Source organism: Oncorhynchus keta, chromosome 8, assembly GCF_023373465.1.
Source record: "Oncorhynchus keta strain PuntledgeMale-10-30-2019 chromosome 8, Oket_V2, whole genome shotgun sequence".
NCBI lineage: Eukaryota > Metazoa > Chordata > Actinopteri > Salmoniformes > Salmonidae > Oncorhynchus > Oncorhynchus keta.
In genome coordinates this window covers 20,841,706-20,865,424 of record NC_068428.1, presented here as the reverse complement: position 1 = coordinate 20,865,424, position 23,719 = coordinate 20,841,706, and the positions used below count along the sequence as shown (strand labels likewise).

The 23,719-nt window shown below is 45.9% G+C and overlaps 1 protein-coding gene across 3 annotated transcripts; it reads left to right on the top strand.

The window, feature by feature from the left end:
- The first annotated feature begins 1,532 nt into the window (after positions 1-1,532).
- Positions 1,533-16,812, top strand: LOC118386985 (adenylate cyclase type 3-like). 3 transcript variants are annotated; one of them, XM_035775055.2, is made up of 20 exons: positions 1,533-3,437; positions 5,263-5,412; positions 6,514-6,644; positions 6,827-6,938; positions 7,591-7,718; positions 7,889-8,047; positions 8,171-8,333; positions 8,471-8,572; positions 8,684-8,793; positions 8,898-9,059; positions 12,704-12,791; positions 12,894-13,010; positions 13,892-14,163; positions 14,285-14,366; positions 14,572-14,730; positions 14,872-15,018; positions 15,177-15,293; positions 15,418-15,544; positions 15,617-15,741; positions 15,912-16,812. In XM_035775055.2, the coding sequence occupies exons 1-20, from the start codon at positions 2,760-2,762 to the stop codon at positions 16,098-16,100; spliced, it is 3,318 nt and encodes a 1,105-aa protein (XP_035630948.1). In that variant the 5' UTR covers positions 1,533-2,759; the 3' UTR covers positions 16,101-16,812. The 3 variants fall into 3 exon arrangements, with proteins under 3 accessions (XP_035630948.1, XP_035630946.1, XP_035630949.1); XM_035775053.2 differs by having other exon boundaries at positions 8,171-8,336; XM_035775056.2 differs by lacking the exon at positions 5,263-5,412 and having other exon boundaries at positions 8,171-8,336.
- Positions 16,813-23,719: the final 6,907 nt, after the last annotated feature.

Below are 23,719 nucleotides of genomic sequence, written 5' to 3'. Positions count from 1 at the left end.
CATTCTAAGTAAGTCACAGCCTATATGCGCAATTTATAGACTATAATGCTGAGCTCTTAATGCTCCTGCCAGCCTAGTGTGTCGCAAATACTTCACAATTAATTTCCTTGCAGGCTATAGCCTTGTAATAATTAAAATAATAGGCTAATAATTTATCCAAAATAATTAATTTAGTTCCTTCTTAGGCTACCTGTCTGAATCCTGACCTATTTAGACTGTTTATATGCTGTTTAGTAGGACATGTAGTCTATTTGAAATTATGCGCTTCTTACAGTTACATTTTCATGTTGTTTTTTAAAATACTTTTCATTCAAATCATATGGTTTGGTTTCAATACTTCAAAAGGGGGGTAGGTGCGGGGAGCGCCAGTGGGTCCTGGTCAGACGTGACTGTGATGCTGGGGTCAGTGCTGTGGATGGGGACGCCAGCTGCATGGCTGCCAGAAGCTGCTCTGGGAACAGTGGCTGTGGTGAGTTTTGGACCAAAAAGGGGCAGTGAGGGTGACGGTCATTCTCATCTGCCCTGAGACTCATTCACCTAGCATGCTCTTTGCTGGGTTCGAGGGGCAGCATGCAGGGGGGCTGTTAGGGGAGCCATGGCTGCAGGGATGTCACCGGGGACCGCGAATTTAGAACCTCTGTAGTAGTAGGGGCGGTGCTAAGTTTGTAGGGTCTAGCACAGAGAACTGTCATACTGGGACCAGCAGAATTAATAAATGTAACCCTTGTTGCAGTGGTGTCCTTAATACTGGGTGCACCAAAGAGTCCGTTCCATACAAATGAGGGGTGAGGTCCTCACAGGGGCCAGCCTGATGGGAGGAATCTGCATGGAAACTGTAACCGTGGCAGCTGCACTTTAAGCAGGGGCACTGGGAGCAGCAGTGCTAGGAACAGCTGCACTGGTGAGACTGGGGACATTGGGAGTACTGGTGGCAGCAGTACTAGGAAAAACTATATGTGGACTGGGAGACTGAGACAGTGGCTTACAGCAGCAGACTTTGTTATTACTGTTGTTGATGCTATATGTATGTGTGTGTGTGTGTGTGTGTGTGTGTGTGTGTGTGTGTGTGTGTGTGTGTGTGTGTGTGTGTGTGTGTGTGTGTGTGTGTGTGTGTGTGTGTGTGTGTGTGTGTGTGTGTGTGTGTGTACACACCCATTTGTACTTTACTGAGACTTTACAGAGTGCACTGACATTATTTGCTGACCATGGCCAGTTAATGACCTAGAAATCATAATAAACATGAAGGATAACTCAAGGTGTCTATCCTTTGTCTATGATTATTATTATGGTCATTATGAGGATGCAGGATTCATAACTTACTTCCCTAACTAAACCCACAATAAGTATGAGAACTACCACCGCCTCCCTTCCTTCTTCTCTCCATTCCTTACCTCCCTGCTCCATCCTCCATTCCTCCCCCAAGACACAATAACAATCCAGTAATTAGTTTGGTTTCAACTGTGTTAGCAACATCAGGGAGAGAGAGGGGAGGGCAGAGAGAAAGAGAGGGAGAGTGAGAGAGATTGGTCTGTTTGCTGGATAGAAAACAGTTTAATGAATCCTTCTGATTCCAAGCGGATTAAAAGCAATGATGCAATTGACCATTTTTTTTTTGCCAATCTTGATCTAAAAGCAGTCGTGAGTACTTATGGGATCTGTTGGATATTTTACCTCAATCTTGATCTAAAAGCAGTCGTGAGTACTTATGGGATCTGTTGGATATTTACCTCAATCTTGATCTAAAAGCAGTCGTGAGTACTTATGGGATCTGTTGGATATTTACCTCAATCTTGATCTAAAAGCAGTCGTGAGTACTTATGGGATCTGTTGGATATTTACCTCAATCTTGACTAATAAGAACATTTAGGTGATGACAGTTGTCACAACTATTTGAGTTAAACAAACCTGTTGTCAAGTCTTTAAATACCACATTTGCACTAAGATTGTAATTGTTTTAGATGATATTGAATATATTGCGTTTGATCTATTTCAAATGGATATGTCTAATGCTTTTAGATGACTTTGGCCTACTTTAGAATGAATGAATAATGATATTTTGTATTTGACATATTTCAAAGTATTATCGTTATTTTGTTTTCATACTGTAGAGTTGGATATGATGTGTCAGCGTTATGCGTAATTGGATAACTATCGGTTGTTATCCATCCAAGGCAAAGTGAATCAAGACAAGAAACAAGTTATGTCTTTTTGAGATGACCGAATATCAGTGTATATAAAAGAAAAACCAATATGATTGTATTGTATTCTGCTCTACACTGTGAGATTGCGAGTTTTGCCATGGAAACGGTGGACAGTGGCGCAGAGATAGTGACTGTGTGATCTGGTAGTCGAGGGAGAAATCTTCAAGCATCGCGAATGTTATTATTTTACAGAGCTGACATAATGTTGAATCGGAAAACATAGACATATTTTTTCACAGCGGTAAGGGGAGGTTATGTCAAACTTGGTGGTGTTAGTCAGACCAAGTCTTCACACGATATGTTGGACGTCGTTAAAATGAGGGTCTGATGCGATTCACGGGAGACACTTTTAGTTAGCCTACTGTGGTTAGGCTATGTCATCACGTCATTAATTCCCCTGAAAAGCAATGACAGGGTTTTCCTTTCGTGACATCTCACTGAATATCTGAAGCTAAACATCCCTGTCTGCTTGCGCACTCAAGGATCTAGTGCGCTTTGGAGAAACATAGGATTACGGATTACCTTCACTGAGACTGGAACTTTTACTCAGGTTCCAATATGTCTCTAAACCGGGTTTACACGGACACGGAGCAGTCTGCAGAGGATACTGGAGAATGTTCGGCCACAGTCTCATCCGACAACGGGCACGGGGCAGGTCGAACGCACGAGGTGACCGTGCGCAACACCGGCTGCTGCGTGTGCCTGCCGCGCATCATGCGCCTCACCTTTGCGCCCGAGTCCCTCGAGCAGCTCTACCAGGTCTACTTCCGACGACAGCGACAGGAGACTCTTCTCGTGCTGGTGGTGTTTGCGGCGCTTTTCAACTGCTATGTCATTGTCATGTGCGCAGTGGTGTACACGACAGACAAACGTGCAATGATCGTGGTCGCGGCAGTTGGACTTGCTGCGGATATTGTACTCTACACGCTTTGCCGACTGCGCAAACTCCCCGCGACGCTTGTTGTGCGCGGTGCGATACCATACATACTCTGGTTGATGATTGCCGTGCACGTGCTGTGCTACCTGGGGCTGAACTACCAGCTTTTCCCCCAAGCCAGTGACACCGCGGGCTGGCAGGTTTTCTTCAGCTTCTCCTGCTTCCTGACACTGCCCCTGACCCTGGTCCCTCTCCTGCTGCTCACAGCTCTGTCCTGTGGGATCCATACCCTGGTGCTGGGGGTCACCATCGCCCAAAGGCACCAGGACAGCCTGCAGGGAACCATACTGCTCAGACAGGTAAAGGAGAGGTGGATGTGGGTACAGATTGGGATGGGGTGAGTGGAACAAAGGTGGGCAAAAGGGAAGGGGTGCTGGTAGGTGAGTGCTCAGCAAAATCAGGGTGTACATTTAACTCGGAAAGTATTACATTTACACTATTTTCAGTGAACATATGAATCCCACTGAACTGGTGTTAAAATAACACTTTTGAAAGTGTTAAAGATGTAACTCTATTGCAGTGTTCCACATTCAACTCTTTAAGTTTTCAAATGAACTTAATTGTGGTGTTTTCATAACTCTACTGTAGAGTAATATGCAACACCTACAGTGTAGAACATAACACTTGATTTAGAGTAAAATTGACTTACTTTGCTTAGTGCTGTCGCTGTTACGCTTTTTCAGTGTACAAAATGAACACCTGTAGTGTTAGAGTAAATTGTTTTGGGGTGTTGTTTTAACACTATATGGTGTATAGCCTAATTTCATGTTTTCCAGGGCATCTTTTCAAGCGAATTGTAGAGTTATCACCCATGACTGTAATTGTTAGTGACAGAGACATTGTTATTTAATTATTTAATTTTAAAGGTCTGTGGCTTTCACCAAGTGAGTACATAGGCAAATGCCATCATTATGCCATTCATGACAATACAATACTTATATGATTAAGACTTACTTTGAGGGCCTAGTTTCATCCTAACACAGTGGTGTTTGGCAACTCCTGGTTTTCAGGCCTGCAAGTCACATTATGCTGGCTTGCAAAGTGAGGTGTTATACCAATTGGAATAGAGGCAGCGTTAGGATATCCAACAGTTGGAATTTTTATTCACCCTCAACCTGCATTCAGAATGACTGTCAGGGTTGGTTGAAGTTAGTAAGAAGACTACCTAAACCATTTAAACTGGAACAATCATTTCAGTAATGGTGCAATAAATATAGAAAACTGTTTGGATTAGTTTAGAAAAATGTAATTTGTCTTTGTGTAGCATGTGATTAATCAATCAAAAATACAGATATTAATAATATTTTTTTTTAAATAACACTGGGGGTTAATTTACTCCAATGTGTTAATTTCACTCTTACAACAGGACCCTGAACAGCTTCAACCCTCAAGCCATAAGACTGATAAGTAGTTAAATACCCTAGCTAACTGCATTGACCCTTTTTGCACTAACTCTTTTGACTCATCACATACGCTGCTGTTATTATTTATTATCTATCCTGTTGCCAAGTCACTTTATCCCTGCTTATGTGTACAAACAGTATCCGCCACAATTACCCCGTACCCCTGCACATCGACTCGTTAATCATTGTGTATTTATTCATTGTGTTATTATTTATAGATTTTTAGAATATTATGTCTTCATCTGCATTGTTGGGAAGGGCCCGTACGTAAGCTTTTCACTGTTGGTCTACAACTGTTGTCTCCAAAGCAAGTGAAACATACACTTACATTTAATTTGACTTAACTCCTGAATCAACACTAGAAATGTTACATTGAAAAATCAACACTGGACAATTTGCTCTGTGGGAAAGAGGACAGGCTCAACACTGGCTGGTGAGATAGGGCATGATACAGGTGAGAGGACCTGAAACATCACACACACTCCAAACTCAGCTAATCACCATTAAGTTGCCTTTGTGTGTCAGGTTATGCAAGCCAGCTGTGCAGGGATCTGTGGGACACCCTTCGAGCTGAGTGTAATTTTGGAAAATGTTGTTGAACCTGCTCACTGTACTCAGTGAGAGTTGTCACTTAGGAACGCAACGCTCCCTCTGCATCCCTCACAACCTTAGTCAGTCAGGACTTCGTTTTCAGCCACGTTATGTTCATCCCTTCCCCCAGCTCCTGGCTAACTGGGTGTTGTACCTTTGTGCGGTCACTGTGGGGGTGATATCATACTACATGGCCGACAGGAAGTACCGAACGGCCTTCCTGGAGGCGCGCCAGTCCCTGGAGGTCAAACTCACCCTGGACGAGCAGAGCACCCAGCAGGTAGATATGTGTGCGCGGGCGTCTGCATCTGTGCGTTTGTGTGTATGTGTGTGCCCTGATGCCCGAGTGACCTGTTACCGGCTGTCTTCTGTAGCTGTTAGCAGTGTGCTGTCACCTCTAGCTGTTAGCAGTGTGCTGTCACCTCTAGCTGTTAGCAGTGTGCTGTCACCTCTAGCTGTTAGCAGTGTGCTGTCACCTCTAGCTGTTAGCAGTGTGCTGTCACCTCTAGCTGTTAGCAGTGTGCTGTCACCTCTAGCTGTTAGCAGTGTGCTGTCACCTCTAGCTGTTAGCAGTGTGCTGTCACCTCTAGCCATTAGCAGTGTGCTGTCACCTCTAGCCGTTAGCAGTGTGCTATCACCTCTAGCCGTTAGCAGTGTGCTATCACCTCTAGCTGTTAGCAGTGTGCTGGATAACCCAGGACTGCTCTAATTGCAGTGTGTTGTCTCTGGCTCTGGTCTAATGGGCTGATTAGACAGACTGTTGTTATCTTTACTGTAGAGGCATTGTTAAGGAGGTCACATACGTACTGAGGTATGCAGAGGTGTGGGACCAGGGCTAATGTCTCTTTCCATCACTTCCCTCTTTCTTTCTTCTCTTGCCTTTTCCTCTCTCTCTCATCTTTCCATTCTCTCTCTGTCATCTCCCCCTTCTCTCTCCTCTGTCTCCTGTCCCCTCACACAATCCTCTCTGTCATTACTGTCAAATTAACTGAGTCGACCCTAATTCACTGCAGCTGATGAGCCAATTATTATTGTGTCCCTTCCATCCTCTGTTATGCTTTTCCCTGACTGCTACTATTTGTAGAGCAAACAGTATGGGCCCTGGAGAGAGAGAGCGAGACAGAGGGAGAGAGAGAAATAAGTTTTAAAGACAGAATTCCCAGAGTGGCAAAGAGGCAGTGGAGGCTTCTGGGAGACGGGTGCAGCCAGCCAATCAGAACACATCTGACTGCTTCACATTGCCACGACGACGCGGCCCTGAGAGGATGCTCACAGAAATTATACTCCTGTCTCAAACATGCAGGCACGCGCACACACTCGCACACACACACACACACACACACAAACACGAACACGTCTGTCTCTGTCTTTGTGTGTGCAGGAGGAGTTGTTGCTGTCCATCCTGCCCAAACACATAGCAGAAGAGATGCTGGAGGGCATGAAGAAACAGGCTAACCAGAACGAAGTGCAGCAGTTCAACACCATGTACATGTACCGTCATGAGAACGTCAGGTTCGACAATGTTAATATAACGTAATGCGAACGTGAAGATGTGCTATCATTCAGAAATACTCATGACAATCATCTGTACTTTAACACATGGAAATTGAGCGAACCTATTAAGCAATTTAGTTTTCTCTGCCTTCCCCTTTCTCTCCCCCTCTTCTCTCTCTCTCCCTCCCTCTCTCTTACAGTATCCTATTTGCTGATATAGTTGGGTTTACGCAGCTCTCCTCAGCGTGTAGTGCACAAGAGCTGGTCAAGCTGCTCAACGAACTGTTCGCCCGCTTTGACAAGCTAGCTGCTGTGAGTTTCTCTCTATACCAGGAATCGTCAACTAGATTCAGCCACGGTCCGATTTTTTTCTTGAGTGGATGGTCGGGGAGCCGGAGCATAATTACAAATCATTTTGAATTGCAAATTGACCGTAAAATGCCCAAACAGATATAATATTTGACTAAACCATAATAATAAAAAATTATTACATTTGTATACGATCACGTGTCTTCTCTATAGGGAATAATTGGGAATAGATTTCCAAAATGAAAATCACTTGGAGTGGATTTCCTGGTGTTTGTACAGTCTTTTCTGTCCAACAATAAAAATAACATTAAAAAAATTGCTCATAAAACTTGGGGAGCCAAATAAAAACACCCACGGACCAAATTCGGCCCGCCGGCCGCCAGTTGGAGAACCCTGCACTATACCTTGCTTTGTCGTGGTCGTGTTTCTCTGCCTCCTTGTGTCGGTCTCTCCTTATCTCTCACAACAATACGTTATCTTAGGTGACTTTCACATTCATCCGACTCACCTATCTCTTCCATAAGGATACTTCTGCTGTCTTTAAAATACACTGTTTATTTCTCTCGCAAACACACACATCTCATAACATACTGACATTCATATTATTCCTGTCATTGTGTCTCTCTCTATATCCACCCTCCCTCCCTCCATACAGCAACACCACCAGTTGCGTATCAAGATCCTGGGAGACTGTTACTACTGTATCTGTGGCCTGCCTGATTACCGTGATGACCACGCAGCCTGTTCCATCATGATGGGCCTGGCCATGGTGGAGGCCATCTCGTAAGTGAGGGGAAGGAGGAGAGGAAGGAAAAGGAGGAGGAAGGGGGGGAAGAAGGTTGGGATAGGTGGGAGAGGAGGGTGGAAGAGTGAGCATGAGGGATGTGCAATTTAGAAAAGGATAGCATTTAGAAAAACTGGATTGAATGAACCCCTTTTCCGTCCAAACTCAGGTATGTGCGTGAGAAGACTAAGACAGAGGTTGACATGCGTGTGGGGGTGCACACAGGCACTGTGCTGGGAGGGGTGCTGGGACAGAGGAGGTGGCAGTTTGATGTCTGGTCCACTGATGTCACTGTGGCCAACAAGATGGAGTCAGGAGGGATACCTGGGTAAGAAATGTACAGCAAGACGACTGGCCCAGGGAGAGGTCACTAGTAATGTCTCTGAGTGTCACTTTCATTGCCAAGAGGGTACATAGACAGTGTGTGTCTATGGATGTGCATGTTCTCCAGGCGTGTCCACATCTCCCAGAGCACCATGGAGTGTCTGCATGGAGAGTTTGACCTGGAGCCAGGAAACGGAGGGGAGAGGTGTGAGTACCTGCTGGAGAAAGGCATAGATACCTACCTGGTGGTGTTCTCCAAGGAAACCACCCAGGTCAACGGACTCAACAGGGTAGTAAGTGATGACCTCTCTGTCTGGCCTGGTTCTATAAATGTAATGTTTTACATTCTTCACTCTTTCTGGCCTGGTTCTGTACATTAAATGTTTTATATTGCTCTCTCTCTGTCTCCCCACTCGTCATTTTTCAGAATAGAATCTCTCCCCAGTTGATTAACACCACAGAGACCAATGGGAGTGTCGGTTCTGTCCGGGGCACGCCCACAGAGCGCAAACAGGAAGCAAAAACACAGGTACACCTAACCCCTAACTTCCATATTTTCTTTTAAGATTTTGATTAGATTTGACTAATTGTATGAATTTCACTACGAGCCTATCCATGACCTCTGACCTGTGTTGCCTAGGTGACGAGCCCTCAGCGTCAAATAAAAAAGAAAGTAGATGCCAGGGAGAGTGAACAGGAGCTGAACAGACTACTGCACCTGGAGCTGCTGGAGAGAGAGAACGAAGAGACGTAAGAGAGGAGGAGAAGGGGAAGGGAGGACAGGCTGGGGGGACAAAGCAAAGAAGAAGGAAAAGTATATACCATCTCTCACTCTTTTGATCTCTTTCTATCAGTGCGAAGGAGCGTCGGACCAACCCTGTGTCCCTGCAGTTTGTGGATGGGGAGTTGGAGGAGCGTTACTCTGCAGAGAAGGAAAGACAGAGTGGTGTAGCTTTCTGCTGCAGCTGCCTGGTCCTCTTTTTCTCTGCAGGCATGGAGGTCCTCATAGACCCAATGTGAGTTCACACATTATATTCAACACAAAATATTAAATATACTGTACTACAACATAAACTACAACATAAACATAAACGTCCCTTTTTCAGGACACTGTCTTTAAAACATCATTTGTAAAAATCCAAATATCTTCCAGATCTTCATTGTAAAGTGTTTAAACACTGTTTCACAAAATTGCAGTACTGCGTAAAGTTCTGTATCCAATTTTCAAGGAAAATAGACTAAAAGGGAAACGAGTAGCTCTCGTCCTCAATAAACTATATATTGATAACCAGTTGTTCAGAGACACAAAGACTAGTCCATGGTTATTTAAAAAATTACAAAGTTCTTATAGACGAGGAAAATGATATAACACAATTCTAGCCCGGTTATGGATTGTAACAATGAAATAGAAAATCTATATTTTTTTTATTGATCTTCAAATATAACTAATTGGAACACTCAATCACTAATTCAACATGATGATGATAAAAACTCAGTAAACAGAAGACACAGTGGATGGTGTGGTGTGTTTATTTATTTTATGTTATTTGTTATATTTGGGAAAGTGTGTCATTGAGTGACCTTGTACCTAGCCGGTGGGGCTTCCGGTGGGCTGCCCCCACCCAGGCAGTGGCAGTGATGGCAACACTTGCTGCAGTAACCCATGGGGAGGGGGTCACACTCGGACATTCAGAGAGGGGGAATATTATTGTGGCCCTGGTGGCACAAAATCATAAGTCTGACTGCATGGAGATGCTTGGGAATATGGTCAATACGGGGGACCGTGTTGTGGGTGTTTCAGGGAAAAGGTGTATATTTGGCCTCCATCATCTAGGACGTGACAATGGTTCATAAAATCTTTCCATTTCTGCCCATTTTTTTGCACAGTCTTGCAGGCCTTCTCATACAGCTGCAACTGTATATGCATTCGTAAATCAAGACCTTTCTTGAGTTGGGCTCTGGTATGGTGCAACTGTTGAGAATGTGAGCCTGTGGTTGAGTGTGTGGGTGTATGTGCGTAACCCACAACTGTTGCGCACATACAGAAGTAAAATATGTTAGGGACAATATAGGATGATTCACAATAATTGTTCGCTAATATAATAATTACTTGTAATTTTGGTAATGGCGAGACTGGTGAGAGGTAAAACCCTTTGCATAAACTGCCTACATTACAACAAATATTAATAGCTAATTATGGAAAATAAGAAACAGGATTTTAAATATATATTTATTTTGATGGCCTAGTATAATACAAATCGAGGTGAGGGCGATGGAAATGCATTTGGCGGTTGATCTACTTCTGTTCTGTAAATGGCACTGTGTTCTCTTTTCGAAAGAAGGATCCCAGTCTTTTCAGGGCTATGGGATTCGGGGGTGGTCTGCCAGGCATTGGGATGACAACCCAACTCTGGATGAGGGCTTTTAGCGGGTGGAATAGTGGGGACCAATTGGAGGTTTACTTAATAGCAATGCAAATATCATGGTACAGCTATATAGACACTTAATCATCGTGTTACTTTTTAATGGTACGTAAACAAACATATATTTTGATAAATAGAATTGAAAGGTGTGTCTCATTATGGTAAGTGGTGAAATAAGTATAGTCAGTTAGAATTGTAATGGCCTAGCAGAGAATAAGAAAAGACGATCAGTATTTACCTGGCTAAAAGAGAAGGAATATAATATCTATTGTTTACAGGAAACTCACAGTTGAAAAATATATGGCGAATAGAAATCCAAAATGAATGGTGTTGAGAGATAGATGGGAGGGGTTGAATGGAGCTGAAGGGTGGGACTAATAACAAGATAAACCATGTAAAACATACGGGGTCTGTAAAATGTATATTGGTTCAGAACTTTTTGTGAAATAGCACAGTTACAAATAGAAATCAAACTGGATGGACATCAGAAATAGAGGAAGGACTAAAAACAAACAAAAAATGACTATTGTAAAATAGACTGTGTCTGTAAAATGTATATAAGATGTATAAATTGAAGGTAAAAGCCAAAGTGTTTATTAGTTTACACCAATTGGGGGAAGGGTGGTAAGGTTTGAGGGGAATAATAAAGGTATATTCTTTAAAAAGTATGTATATCTATATAGGTATATATATATATGCATACGTGTATGTATGTGGATATATATATTTACCAAAAAATATATGGGGGATTGGAAATGATGCAGACAATTACATTGATGGAAGCAACAATCTTTCCGCAATATTAAGCTGATCCACCCCTTAAAGAAATCATAAAAATGTAAAAAACACTGTTTCCTATGAATGTTCAATGAACCATAAACAACATAAACATGAACATGCACCTGTGTAACAGTTGTTAATTTTATTTTGACTTTTATTTAACCAGGCAAGTCAGTTAAGAACAAATTCTTATTTTCAATGACGGCCTAGGAACAGTGGGCTAACTGCCTGTTCAGGGGCAGAACGACAGATTTGTACCTTGTCAGCTCGGGGGTTTGAACTTGCAACCTTCCGGTTACGAGTCCAACACTCTAACCACTAGGCTACCCTGCCGCCCCGTTAAGACACTAACAGCTTACAGACGGTAGGCAATTAAGGTCACAGTTATGAAAACTTAGGACTCTAAAGAGGCATTTCTACTGTCACTGCAAAACATCAAAAGAAAGATGCCCAGGGTTCCTGCTCATCTGCGTGAATGTGCCTTAGGTATGCTGCATGGAGGCATGAGGACTGCAGATGTGGCCTGGGCAATAAATTGCAATGTCCATACTGTGAGACGCCTTAGACAACACTACAGGGAGACAGGATGGAGAGATGATCGTCATCGCAGTGGCAGACCACGTGCAACAACACCTGCACAGGATCGGTACTTCTGAACATCACACCTGCGGGACAGTTACAAGATGGCAACAACAACTCCCTGAATTACATCAGGAACGCACAATCCCTCCATCAATGCTCAGACTGTCCGCAATAGGGCTTGTAGGCCTGTTGTAAGGCAGGTCCTCACCAGACATCACTGGCAACAACGTTGTCCATGGGCAAAAACCCACCATTGCTGGACCAGACAGGACTGGCAAAAGTGCTCTTCACTCTCAACGCTGTGCGTTACAGGGAAGACATCCTCCTCCCTCATGTGGTACCCTTCCTGCAGGCTCATCCTGACATGACCCTCCAACATGACAATGCCACCAGTAATACTGCTCATTCTGTGAGTGATTTCCTGCAAGACAGCCTGGAGCCTGGATCTCATTCCCATTGAGCACGTCTGGGACCTGTTGGATCGGAGGGTGAGAGCTAGGGCCATTCCCCTCCAGAAATGTCTGGAAACTTACAGGTGCCTTGGTGGAAGAGTGAGTTAACATCTCACAGCAAGAACTGGCAAATTTGGTGCAGTCCATGAAGAGGAGATGCACTGCAGTACCTAATGCAGCTGGTGGCCACACCAGATACTGACTCTTACTTTTGATTTTGACCCCTCCTTTGTTCAGGGACACATTATTCCATTTCTGTTAGTCACATGTCTGTGGAACTTGTTCAGTTCATGTCTCAGATGTTGAATCTTGTTATGTTCATACAAATATTTACACGTTAATTTTGCTGAAAATAAATGCACTTGTCAGTGAGAGGACGTTTCGTTTTTTGCTGAGTTTAGTATGTGTGCCTCTGTCTGACAGGCTGGTAGTGAACTATGTGACCCTGGCGATTGGAGAGGGGTTGCTGCTCATTCTCACTATCTGCTCCATGGCTGCCGTCTTCCCTCGTGTGAGTCTCCTCCTCTGATAATGATGATAATGATGGAGGTGGTGATGATAATGGCAGTGATGATGGTGATTATAATAATGTTTGTCTGTGTCTGTGTAAAAGATGTTCTCGAAGAGGCTTGTGTCGTTCTCGATGTGGATCGATCGAACCCGTTGGGCACGGAACACCTGGGCCATGGCAGCCATCTTTGTTTTAACCATGGCTGAGATTGCCGATATGGTGAGCCAATTTTTTCAGCTTGTGTGTGTTCTTACCTTGTTGCCATCATACTCTTCAGTGCCTTCTAAACGATTTGTGTCTGAGTACCTATCCGGTTGTGACGAGATGGAGTACAGCTAAGACCGGAAGTGATTTTTTTTTGTAACAGGTTAGGAGAGCATTTTAGCTAACCCTAAACATTTTCCTAACCTTAACCTGCTATGTTAATTGTCCTAACCTGCTGCGTAAGTTCTCCTAACCTGCTGCAAAAAAATGACTTTCAGTCGTAGCTGTATACCACCAGAGAGGAAGAGGCGAAGCGACAGGTTTCCCTCTCACCAAAATCTGTCCAAAGTAAGCCCAATGCGTTTCTATGGGCTTATTTTGGACTTAAGCTTGTCGCCTGTCTTCCCGCCTTTGGAACAACAACTCCCATTGTTAGGGCGGAGACATGAGCATTTCATCATTATATACAGGTTTCTGATACCACGTAGTCAAAACCTACCCATCCCCATAGGGGTCCATTACAGAGAGTTAGCTGTCTCTCACTGCCTGCACGCTCATTTGGAAGGCCCAACAGGGACAGCCTGTTCCACACTTTACTGCTTTTTCTGTTAAGTAGGAACAGGACTCCCAAATGTCAAGAGGGGAATTATCAGTGGCGCAGAGATGTCTAGTGGAGTGTGGAGCATAGAGAATGTGCGGCCACTGCAATGTTGCCCAAATTATGCTTGAGTTAAAATATTGCTTTAGTTTGTTTTTGTTTAAATGTTACACTGACGTTTTTTGTAACATTACATGTTAACATAGCATTAGGGGAGTTATAGTGCATGCCACTACTGGAGTATTGCCTTAGTTTATGGATTGAACATTTCTCACCCCAACCCCTCTTGACATTGTAGCTGAGCTGTGTCCAGCCTCCCTTCCTGTTCCTCAACACCAGTGCTGGCCTCAGCAGGGAGTCGCTAGGTGACGGAGGTTGTGCAGAAAACCCTAAACACTACAGCTATATGGCGGTGCTGTCGCTTGTGGCGACCACCATGCTGGTGCAGGTGAGCCACCTGGTCAAGCTGGGGCTCATGCTGCTGGTCATTGTGGCAACGGGCGCCGTCAACATCTACAGCTGGAGGGATATCTACGACGTGTATGACTTCATACGATTCACCAGCTACAGGTGAGGAACTATAATCCCTCAAGTGGTGCTAAAAACATGTACTTACATGGTAGTTATATTGGCAGGTAAAGTAGAAAGCTGTGGATACTCAATGTGTTCTCTCTCCCTCTCGCATCCTCAGGATGTCTATAGTCCCTTCCAAGTACCTGATGACAGTGATGATCATGATCATGATGATCTGCTTCTACTACTTTGCCAGACATGTGGGTTACCTCCTCCTGAACATCCTCACAATCACACCTCCTATTCACATTGAGTCAGACGTCCATGAGCATCAGCCTCGAACTCGTCGATCATACAAACTGAGAAAGACTTGCTGTTGTTACTGATCCCCCTGACAGCACTAGTCTGTGTGAGCTTGCTTGAAACACTCCCTCTCTTTCACTCCACCCTCCTCTTTTTCACCAGGTGGAGAGGCAGTCGCGGAAGCTTTTCCTGTGGAAGATTGAGGTGCATGACCAGAAGGAGAGGGTGTTTGAGATGAGGCGCTGGAATGAAGCGCTGGTCACCAACATGCTGCCTGAACATGTAGCCAAACACTTCCTTGGTTCTAAGAAGAGAGATGAGGTGAGAGAGGGACAATTCAAATACAAACAAAAAGAGAGCGAGACTCAAAGGGGCATTCAAAAAATACAGGAAATTGTAAAAGGATGTATGATGAGCTTGAGTGTTTTTTTCTTACCCATCAATTTTGTTTCTCCTCTGTAGGAGCTGTACAGCCAGTCATACGATGAGATAGGAGTGATGTTTGCCTCCATCCCCAACTTCTCAGACTTCTACACAGAGGAGGGCATCAACAATGGGGGCATAGAGTGTCTGAGGATCCTCAATGAGATTATCTCTGACTTTGACAGTGTGAGTGATCTCTCGCTCTCTCTCTGTGTGTGTGTGTGTGTGTGTGTGTGTGTGTGTGTGTGTGTGTGTGTGTGTGTGTGTGTGTGTGTGTGTGTGTGTGTGTGTGTGTGTGTTTTAGTACAGTAACGGGATAATTCACTTCCTTGCTCCCCTGCCAGCTGTTGGACAGGAATGAGTTCCGCTTCATCACTAAGATTAAGACTATAGGAAGCACCTACATGGCTGCGTCTGGAGTCACACCCGAGAGCAACACCAACGGATACTGCAACCGCCCGGTAACCACAGCAACTGACAACACAGAATACATCATCAAGCTCAATGTATATCAGCATGACTAATGGCGTTGATGATGATGATTGTGATGATGATAATGATGAAGGCTCTATTTCTCCCCTTCAGATAGAGGAACAGTCATTGTTAGAACGTTGGCAGCACTTAGCTGACCTGGCAGACTTTGCTCTGGCCATGAAGGTCACTCTCACCAAACTCAACGACCAGTCCTTCAACAACTTCATGCTACGCATCGGTAAGTGTGTGTGTGTGTGCGTGTGCCTGCGAGCGTGCGTGTGTGTTTGAGTGACATGTCTCTTCCTCTTAGGTCTGAATAAGGGCTCGGTTTTGGCTGGAGTGATTGGTGCTCGTAAACCTCATTATGACATCTGGGGCAACACAGTCAACGTAGCCAGCAGAATGGAGTCTACAGGGGTGATGGGCAACATCCAGGTAACACACATTTCCTCACCTGTCTACTACCCTCCTCTCTTTCCCCCTTATTTTCCCACCTCGGTCTTTTCCCTTCTTCTCCTCTCTTTAATCTTGATAAACAGTTTTCCTTCTACGTCCTATAATGTCCCATTTTTATCCGTCATTACCCTATGATGTGCTTCCCCCAGGTGGTGGAGGACTGTTATGACATCCTAAAGGAGTACGGATTCCGCTTCGTCAGGAGAGGCCCCATCTTTGTCAAGGGGAAGGGGGAGCTACTAACCTTCTTCATGAAAGGGAAAGACAAAACTAGTAACAACGCCACTGGTCCCACCACTACTACTACCCTTCCTCACCAAGTAGTGGACCATTCCTGATCCTGACCCACACCTGCTGAAACAACAGACAGTAGAGATTACACACGGATTCATCATTCTTATGTAACATCCTATAGAAATGCTATGACAGATCAAACTTAAAAATCATAGACAAGTGTACAGTTAATGCATAGGCAAGCATACTGTTTCGACAGGCTAAGAAAACAAAAACACACTCAATTCTGTACTAGCCGCTTCTGGATTCTATGGTAATTGATAGTTCAAGTGAAAAATATAAAATCATACCTTTTGATGGGTGGGTACATGTACAAAATGAGCTTTTGTTTATATATTTAGATATAGGCAACTACTTCATAGAACAACATATCACTACACCCTAAGTCGGCAGCGTAGCCTAGTGGTTAGAGTGTTGGACTAGTAACCCGAAGGTTGCGAGTTCAAACCCCTGAGCTGACAAGGTACAAATCTGTCGTTCTGCCCCTGAACAGGCAGTTAACCCACTGTTCCCAGGCCATCATTGAAAATAAGAATATGTTCTTAACTGACTTGCCTGGTTAAATAAAGGTAAAATTAAAATTAAAAGTCCATATTGACATCAACTAAACTCACTAGTGTGACAGTTTGCCTTCAGTATGATTATCCTCTATGTTCTTTTATTGTTTTTAAACAGTCAAGCTCGGGTTTTGTAAGATAATGCCGCTTGAAAGATTTTGTATTTATGTGTTGATAAAAAATGTTTTCATTCACTTTTTACGAGGTTTGTGTGGCGATTATTTTTTACATGTAATGTCTTGGTGGGGCAAACAAAAAAATGTGGGCTGCTTGCCAGCTAAGCCACAACACTAAACAATACATGATTTGCACTATAACGGTGACAAATGTGACAATCAGTGCCCACAAACTGTTAAGGCCTACATAAAGCTGTCCCAACAGCAGAGTCCCAACATCTTACCACTGCTACACCTGGCTATCAGCAGAGCCTTGTCTGGCAGCAAAACAGTTCATTCAGCCTCATTTACTGCCTTTAAAAAAAACATAGCTGATATGGCTGACTTGCTTAAACAAATGTGGTTTCTACTGACAATTGAGATGTACAAACTATGATATAAGGGGACGACAAGCGGATAAGAGGCAATCCGTAATTTCGATTAAGACATTAATGAGCGAGCGACGGCAGATATAGTCAACAACTATTTTTTTCAGCACTTTCGAAATGTACAGCGACAGAATTCAGAACATGGGCCGTTCTTACAGTGTACTCCCTGTACAACAAATCATAACCGTGTGATAAATAAAAGGGGCAAATAAACAGACAATGAAAGCTCTTAGAATTTTAGATGATTACACTAGGCACATTGAACACTGTTTGGGTCGTTGCGTGTCAAAAAAGATGCACATCATATAACACTATATTTGACGTGTTAAATAAGCTTTTCATTTGACACGTCAAAAAACACAATTCTATAATAGAATGTTGTGTGCTGAATTTTCACGTGCAAGCGCCACCACGGCTATCAGTAGCACTGTCAAATCTGTACAAAAAAGGTCTGCAAACAAGCACACACCGGGCCACAAACAATGTGTTTACAATACCTCGTTGGTGAAAATAGACAATTATTAGAGTACGGCACATGGGCTACTAACGGCTTACTACACAACATACACTTAGTATTACTTTCTTAGCTACAGTATACATATCTCCCTTGCATATTACATCCTTATGCAGCAGCATACAAGACTCACCTTGTGAAGGTGGCACAGCGGGTCTTCGTGGGCAAATTTTGTCATCAAAGTGGCATTTTCTGGATCTATGGTGAGAACTCTGGAAAAAAAACACACAGCCACTCCACCGATAAGTCCACTATAATTGAGAATTTTAAGAAGCATTTCTCTACGGCTGGCCATGCTTTCCACATGGCTAACCCTACCCCGGTCAACTGCCCGGCATCCTCCACAGCAACCCGCCAAAGCCCTCACCATTTCTCCTTTACCCAAATCCAGATAGCTGATCTTCTGAAAGAGCTGCAAAATCTGGACCCCTACAAATCTAGACAATCTGGACCCTCTCTTTCTAAAATTATCTGCCGAAATTGTTGCAACCCCTATTACTAGCCTGTTCAACCTCTCTGAGATTCCCATATATTGGAATGCTGCCGCGGTCATCCCCCTCCTCAAAGGGGGTGACACTCTAGACCCAAACTGCTACAGATGTATTGAATTTCCTCCTCTTCTTCCGAAGAGGACAGGCGAAACGGATCAGAGGACCAATACGCGGCGTGGTAATTGTCCATGGTACTTTTTAATACGTTAAGGTACACATGAACAAACTAACAAAAACAAGAAATGTGAAAACTCAAAACAGTCCTATCTGGTGCACACACAGAGACAGGAACAATCACACACAAACACACAGTGAAACCCAGGCCACCTAAGTATGATTCTCAATCAGAGACAACTAATGACACCTGCCTCTGATTGAGAACCATACTAGGCCGAAACATAGAAATTCCCAAAACCTAGAAAAACAAACATAGACTGCCCACCCAACTCACGCCCTGACCATACTAAATGCAAAACACAGGAAATAAAGGTCAGAACGTGACAGTACCCCCAAAGGTGCGGACTCCGGCCGCAAAACCTTGACCTATAGGGGAGGGTCTGGGTGGGCATCTGTCCGCGGTGGCGGTTCTGGCGCGGGACGCGGACCCCACTTCACCATTGTCTTAGTCCGCCTTATTGTCCGCCTCCGTGGCTTTCTCACCATGGCAACCCCTCTCAATGACCCCACTGGACAGAGGGGCAGCTCGGGACAGAGGGGCAGAAGCTCTGGACAGAGGGGCAGGGGCTCTGGCGCCTCTGGGCTGAGGGGCTCTGGCGCCTCTGGGCTGAGGGGCTCTGGCGCCTCTGGGCTGAGGGGCTCTGGCGCCTCTGGGCTGAGGGGCTCCGGCAGCGGCGCCGGACAGGCGGACGCTCCGGCAGCGGCGCCGGACAGGCGGGGACGCTCCGACAGGCGGGAGAGGCGCCGGACAGGCGGGACGCTCCGGCAGAGGCGCCGGACAGGCGGGAGCACCTGCACCTGGGAGGAGACTGAGAGACAGCCTGGTGCGTGGGGCTGCCACAGGAACCACCAGGCTGGGGAGACCTTCAGGAGGCTTGGTGTTAGGAGGAGCCTGAAAGACCGGGCTGTGGGGAGCACTGGAACTCTGGTGCGCAACCTTGGCACCACTTCCCCAGGCTGGACAACTACTCTAGCCCGGACCCTCCAGAGTGCAGGCACAGGTTGAACCGGGCTGTGGGGAAGCACGGGAGATCTAGTGCTTACTACACGCACCTCTCCCCTAGGCTCCACTCCCACAGTTGCCCGGCACGAGCGGAGCGCAGGCAGAGGACGCACTGCACCCTCCCAGCGCCCTGGAGACACAGCACGCAGAGCCGGCGCAGGATAACCTGGACCAAGACTGCGTACCGGCGACCAGACCCGCTGAGCAGGCACCATACGCCCTGGCTCAATGCCCACACTCGCATGGCACTCTCGGGGGGCTGCCCTATAGCGCACCGGGCTATGGACACGCACTGGCGACACCGTGCGCTTAACCGCATAACACGGTGCCTGACCAGTAATGCGCTGCTTATCATGAGCACGAGGCGTGAGCTCAGGTCTGCTACCTGGCTTAGTACCACACCTCGTGTGCCCCCCCCCCAAAATTTTTTTGGGGCTGCCTCTCGTACCTGTCGCACTGCCGTGCTGGCTCCTCATATTGCCGCCGCTCAGCTTTCTCTGCCTCCAGCTCTGCTTTGGGGCTGCGATTTTTCCCAGCCTGTGCCCAGGGTCCCTCTCCGTTCAGTATCTCCTCCCATGTCCAGGAGTCCTGTGATGGTGGCCTCTGTTGTTGATGCTGCTGCTGCTGTCGTCGCTGTCCTTTACCACGCCGCTTGGTCCGATTTGGGTGGGTGATTCTGTAATGAATTTCCTCCTCTTCTTCCGAAGAGGAGAGGCGAAACGGATCAGAGGACCAATACGCGGCGTGGTAATTGTCCATGGTACTTTTTAATACGTTAAGGTACACATGAACAAACTAACAAAAACAAGAAATGTGAAAACTCAAAACAGTCCTATCTGGTGCACACACAGAGACAGGAACAATCACCCACAAACACACAGTGAAACCCAGGCCACCTAAGTATGATTCTCAATCAGAGACAACTAATGACACCTGCCTCTGATTGAGAACCATACTAGGCCGAAACATAGAAATTCCCAAAACCTAGAAAAACAAACATAGACTGCCCACCCAACTCACGCCCTGACCATACTAAATACAAAACACAGGAAATAAAGGTCAGAACGTGACAACAGACCTATATCTATCCTACCCTGTCTTTCTAAGGTCTTCGAAAGCCAAGTTAACAAACAGATTACTGACCATTTCGAATCCCACCATACTTTCTCCGCTATGCAATCTGGTTTCAGAGCTGGTCATGGGTGCACCTCAGCCACGTTCAAGGTTCTAAACGACATCATAACCACAATCGATAAGAGACATTACTGTGCAGCCGTATTCATCGACCTGGCCAAGGCTTTCGACTCTGTCAATCACAACATTCTTATTGGCAGACTCGACAGCCTTGGTTTATCAAATGATTGCCTCGCCTGGTTTACCAACTACTTCTCTGATAGAGTTCAGTGTGTCAAATCGGAGGGCCTGTTGCCTGTTGTTATGGGTGTGCCACAGGGTTCAATTCTCAGGCCGACTCTCTTTTCTGTATACATCAATGATGTTGCTCTTGCTGCTGGTGATTCTCTGATCCACCTCTACGCAGACGACACCATTCTGTATACTTGGACGGCTCTGACTTAGAATACGTGGACAACTACAAATACCTGGGTGTCTGGTTAGACTGTAAACTCTCCTTCCAGACTCACATTAAGCATCTCCAATCCAAAATGTAATCTAGAATTGGCTTCCTATATCGCAACAAAGCATCCTTCACTCATGCTGCCAAACATACCCTCGTAAAACTGACCATCCTACCGATCCTCGACTTCGGTGATGTCATCTATAAAATAGCCTCCAACACTCTACTCAACAAACTGGATGCAGTCTATCACAGTGCCATCCGCTTTGTCACCAAAGCCCCATACACTACCCACCATTGCAACCTGTACGCTCTCGTTGGTTGGCCCTCACTTCATACTCGTCGCCAAACCCACTGGCTCCAGGTTATCTACAAGTCTCTGCTAGGTAAAGCCCCGTCTTATCTCAGCTCACTGGTCACCATAGCAGCACCCACTCGTAGCACGCGCTCCAGCAGGTATATATCACTGGTCACCCCCAAAGCCAATTCCTCCCTTGGTTGTCTTTCCTTCCAGTTCTCTGCTGCCCATGACTGGAACGAATTGCAAAAATCTCTGAAGCTGGAGACTCACATCTCCCTCACTAGCTTTAAGCACCAGCTGTCAGAGCAGTTTACAGATCACTGCACCTGTACATAGCCTATCTGTAAACAGCCCATCTATCTACCTACCTCATCCCCATACTGGTATTTATTTATTTTGCTCCTTTGCACCCCAGTATCTCTACCTGCACATTCATCTTCTGCCGATCTACCATTCCAGTGTTTAATTGCTATATTGTAATTACTTCGCCACCATGGTCCTCACTCCTGACTCCTCCTCCCCCTCCCTCCCCCTCCTCCCTCTCTGCAGATGACTTCGTCAACCATTTTGAAAAGAAGGTCGACGACATCCGATCCTCGTTTGCTAAGTCAAACGGCACCGCTGGTTCTGCTCACACTGCCCTACCCTGTGCTCTGACCTCTTTCTCCCCTCTCTCTCCAGATGAAATCTTGCGTCTTGTGACGGCCGGCCGCCCAACAACCTGCCCGCTTGACCCTATCCCCTCCTCTCTTCTCCAGACCATTTCCGGAGACCTTCTCCCTTACCTCACCTCGCTCATCAACTCATCCCTGACCGCTGGCTACGTCCCTTCCGTCCTCAAGAGAGCGAGAGTTGCACCCCTTCTGAAAAAACCTACACTCAATCCCTCCGATGTCAACAACTACAGACCAGTATCCCTTCTTTCTTTTCTCTCCAAAACTCTTGAACGTGCCGTCCTTGGCCAGCTCTCCCGCTATCTCTCTCAGAATGACCTTCTTGATCCAAATCAGTCAGGTTTCAAGACTAGTCATTCAACTGAGACTGCTCTTCTCTGTATCACGGAGGCGCTCCGCACCGCTAAAGCTAACTCTCTCTCCTCTGCTCTCATCCTTCTAGACCTATCGGCTGCCTTCGATACTGTGAACCATCAGATCCTCCTCTCCACCCTCTCCGAGTTGGGCATCTCCGGCGCGGCCCACGCTTGGATTGCGTCCTACCTGACAGGTCGCTCCTACCAGGTGGCGTGGCGAGAATCTGTCTCCTCACCACGCGCTCTCACCACTGGTGTCCCCAGGGCTCTGTTCTAGGCCCTCTCCTATTCTCGCTATACACCAAGTCACTTGGCTCTGTCATAACCTCACATGGTCTCTCCTATCATTGCTATGCAGACGACACACAATTAATCTTCTCCTTTCCCCCTTCTGATGACCAGGTGGCGAATCGCATCTCTGCATGTCTGGCAGACATATCAGTGTGGATGACGGATCACCACCTCAAGCTGAACCTCTGCAAGACGGAGCTGCTCTTCCTCCCGGGAAGGACTGCCCGCTCCATGATCTCGCCATCACGGTTGACAACTCCATTGTGTCCTCCTCCCAGAGCGCTAAGAACCTTGGCGTGATCCTGGACAACACCCTGTCGTTCTCAACTAACATCAAGGCGGTGGCCCGTTCCTGTAGGTTCATGCTCTACAACATCCGCAGAGTATGACCCTGCCTCACACAGGAAGCGGCGCAGGTCCTAATCCAGGCACTTGTCATCTCCCGTCTGGACTACTGCAACTCGCTGTTGGCTGGGCTCCCTGCCTGCGCCATTAAACCCCTACAACTCATCCAGAACGCCGCAGCCCGTCTGGTGTTCAACCTTCCCAAGTTCTCTCACGTCACCCCGCTCCTCCGCTCTCTCCACTGGCTTCCAGTTGAAGCTCGCATCTGCTACAAGACCATGGTGCTTGCCTACGGAGCTGTGAGGGGAACGGCACCTCAGTACCTCCAGGCTCTGATCAGGCCCTACACCCAAACAAGGGCACTGCGTTCATCCACCTCTGGCCTGCTCGCCTCCCTACCACTGAGGAAGTACAGTTCCCGCTCAGCCCAGTCAAAACTGTTCGCTGCTCTGGCCCCCCAATGGTGGAACAAACACCCTCACGACGCCAGGACAGCGGAGTCAATCACCACCTTCCGGAGACACCTGAAACCCCACCTCTTTAAGGAATACCTAGGATAGGATAAGTAATCCTTCTCACCCCCCCCCCCCCTTTAAGATTTAGATGCACTATTGTAAAGTGACTATTCTACTGGATGTCATAAGGTGAATGCACCAATTTGTAAGTCGCTCTGGATAAGAGCGTCTGCTAAATTACTTAAATGTAAATGTAATGGCCTATTTATTTCCTTAACTTACCTCATTTGCACTCACTGTATATAGACGTTTTGTTATTATTATATTATTGTATTATAACTCTATGGCAGGAATTAAAGGGCTGAAATTTTGGATGTTT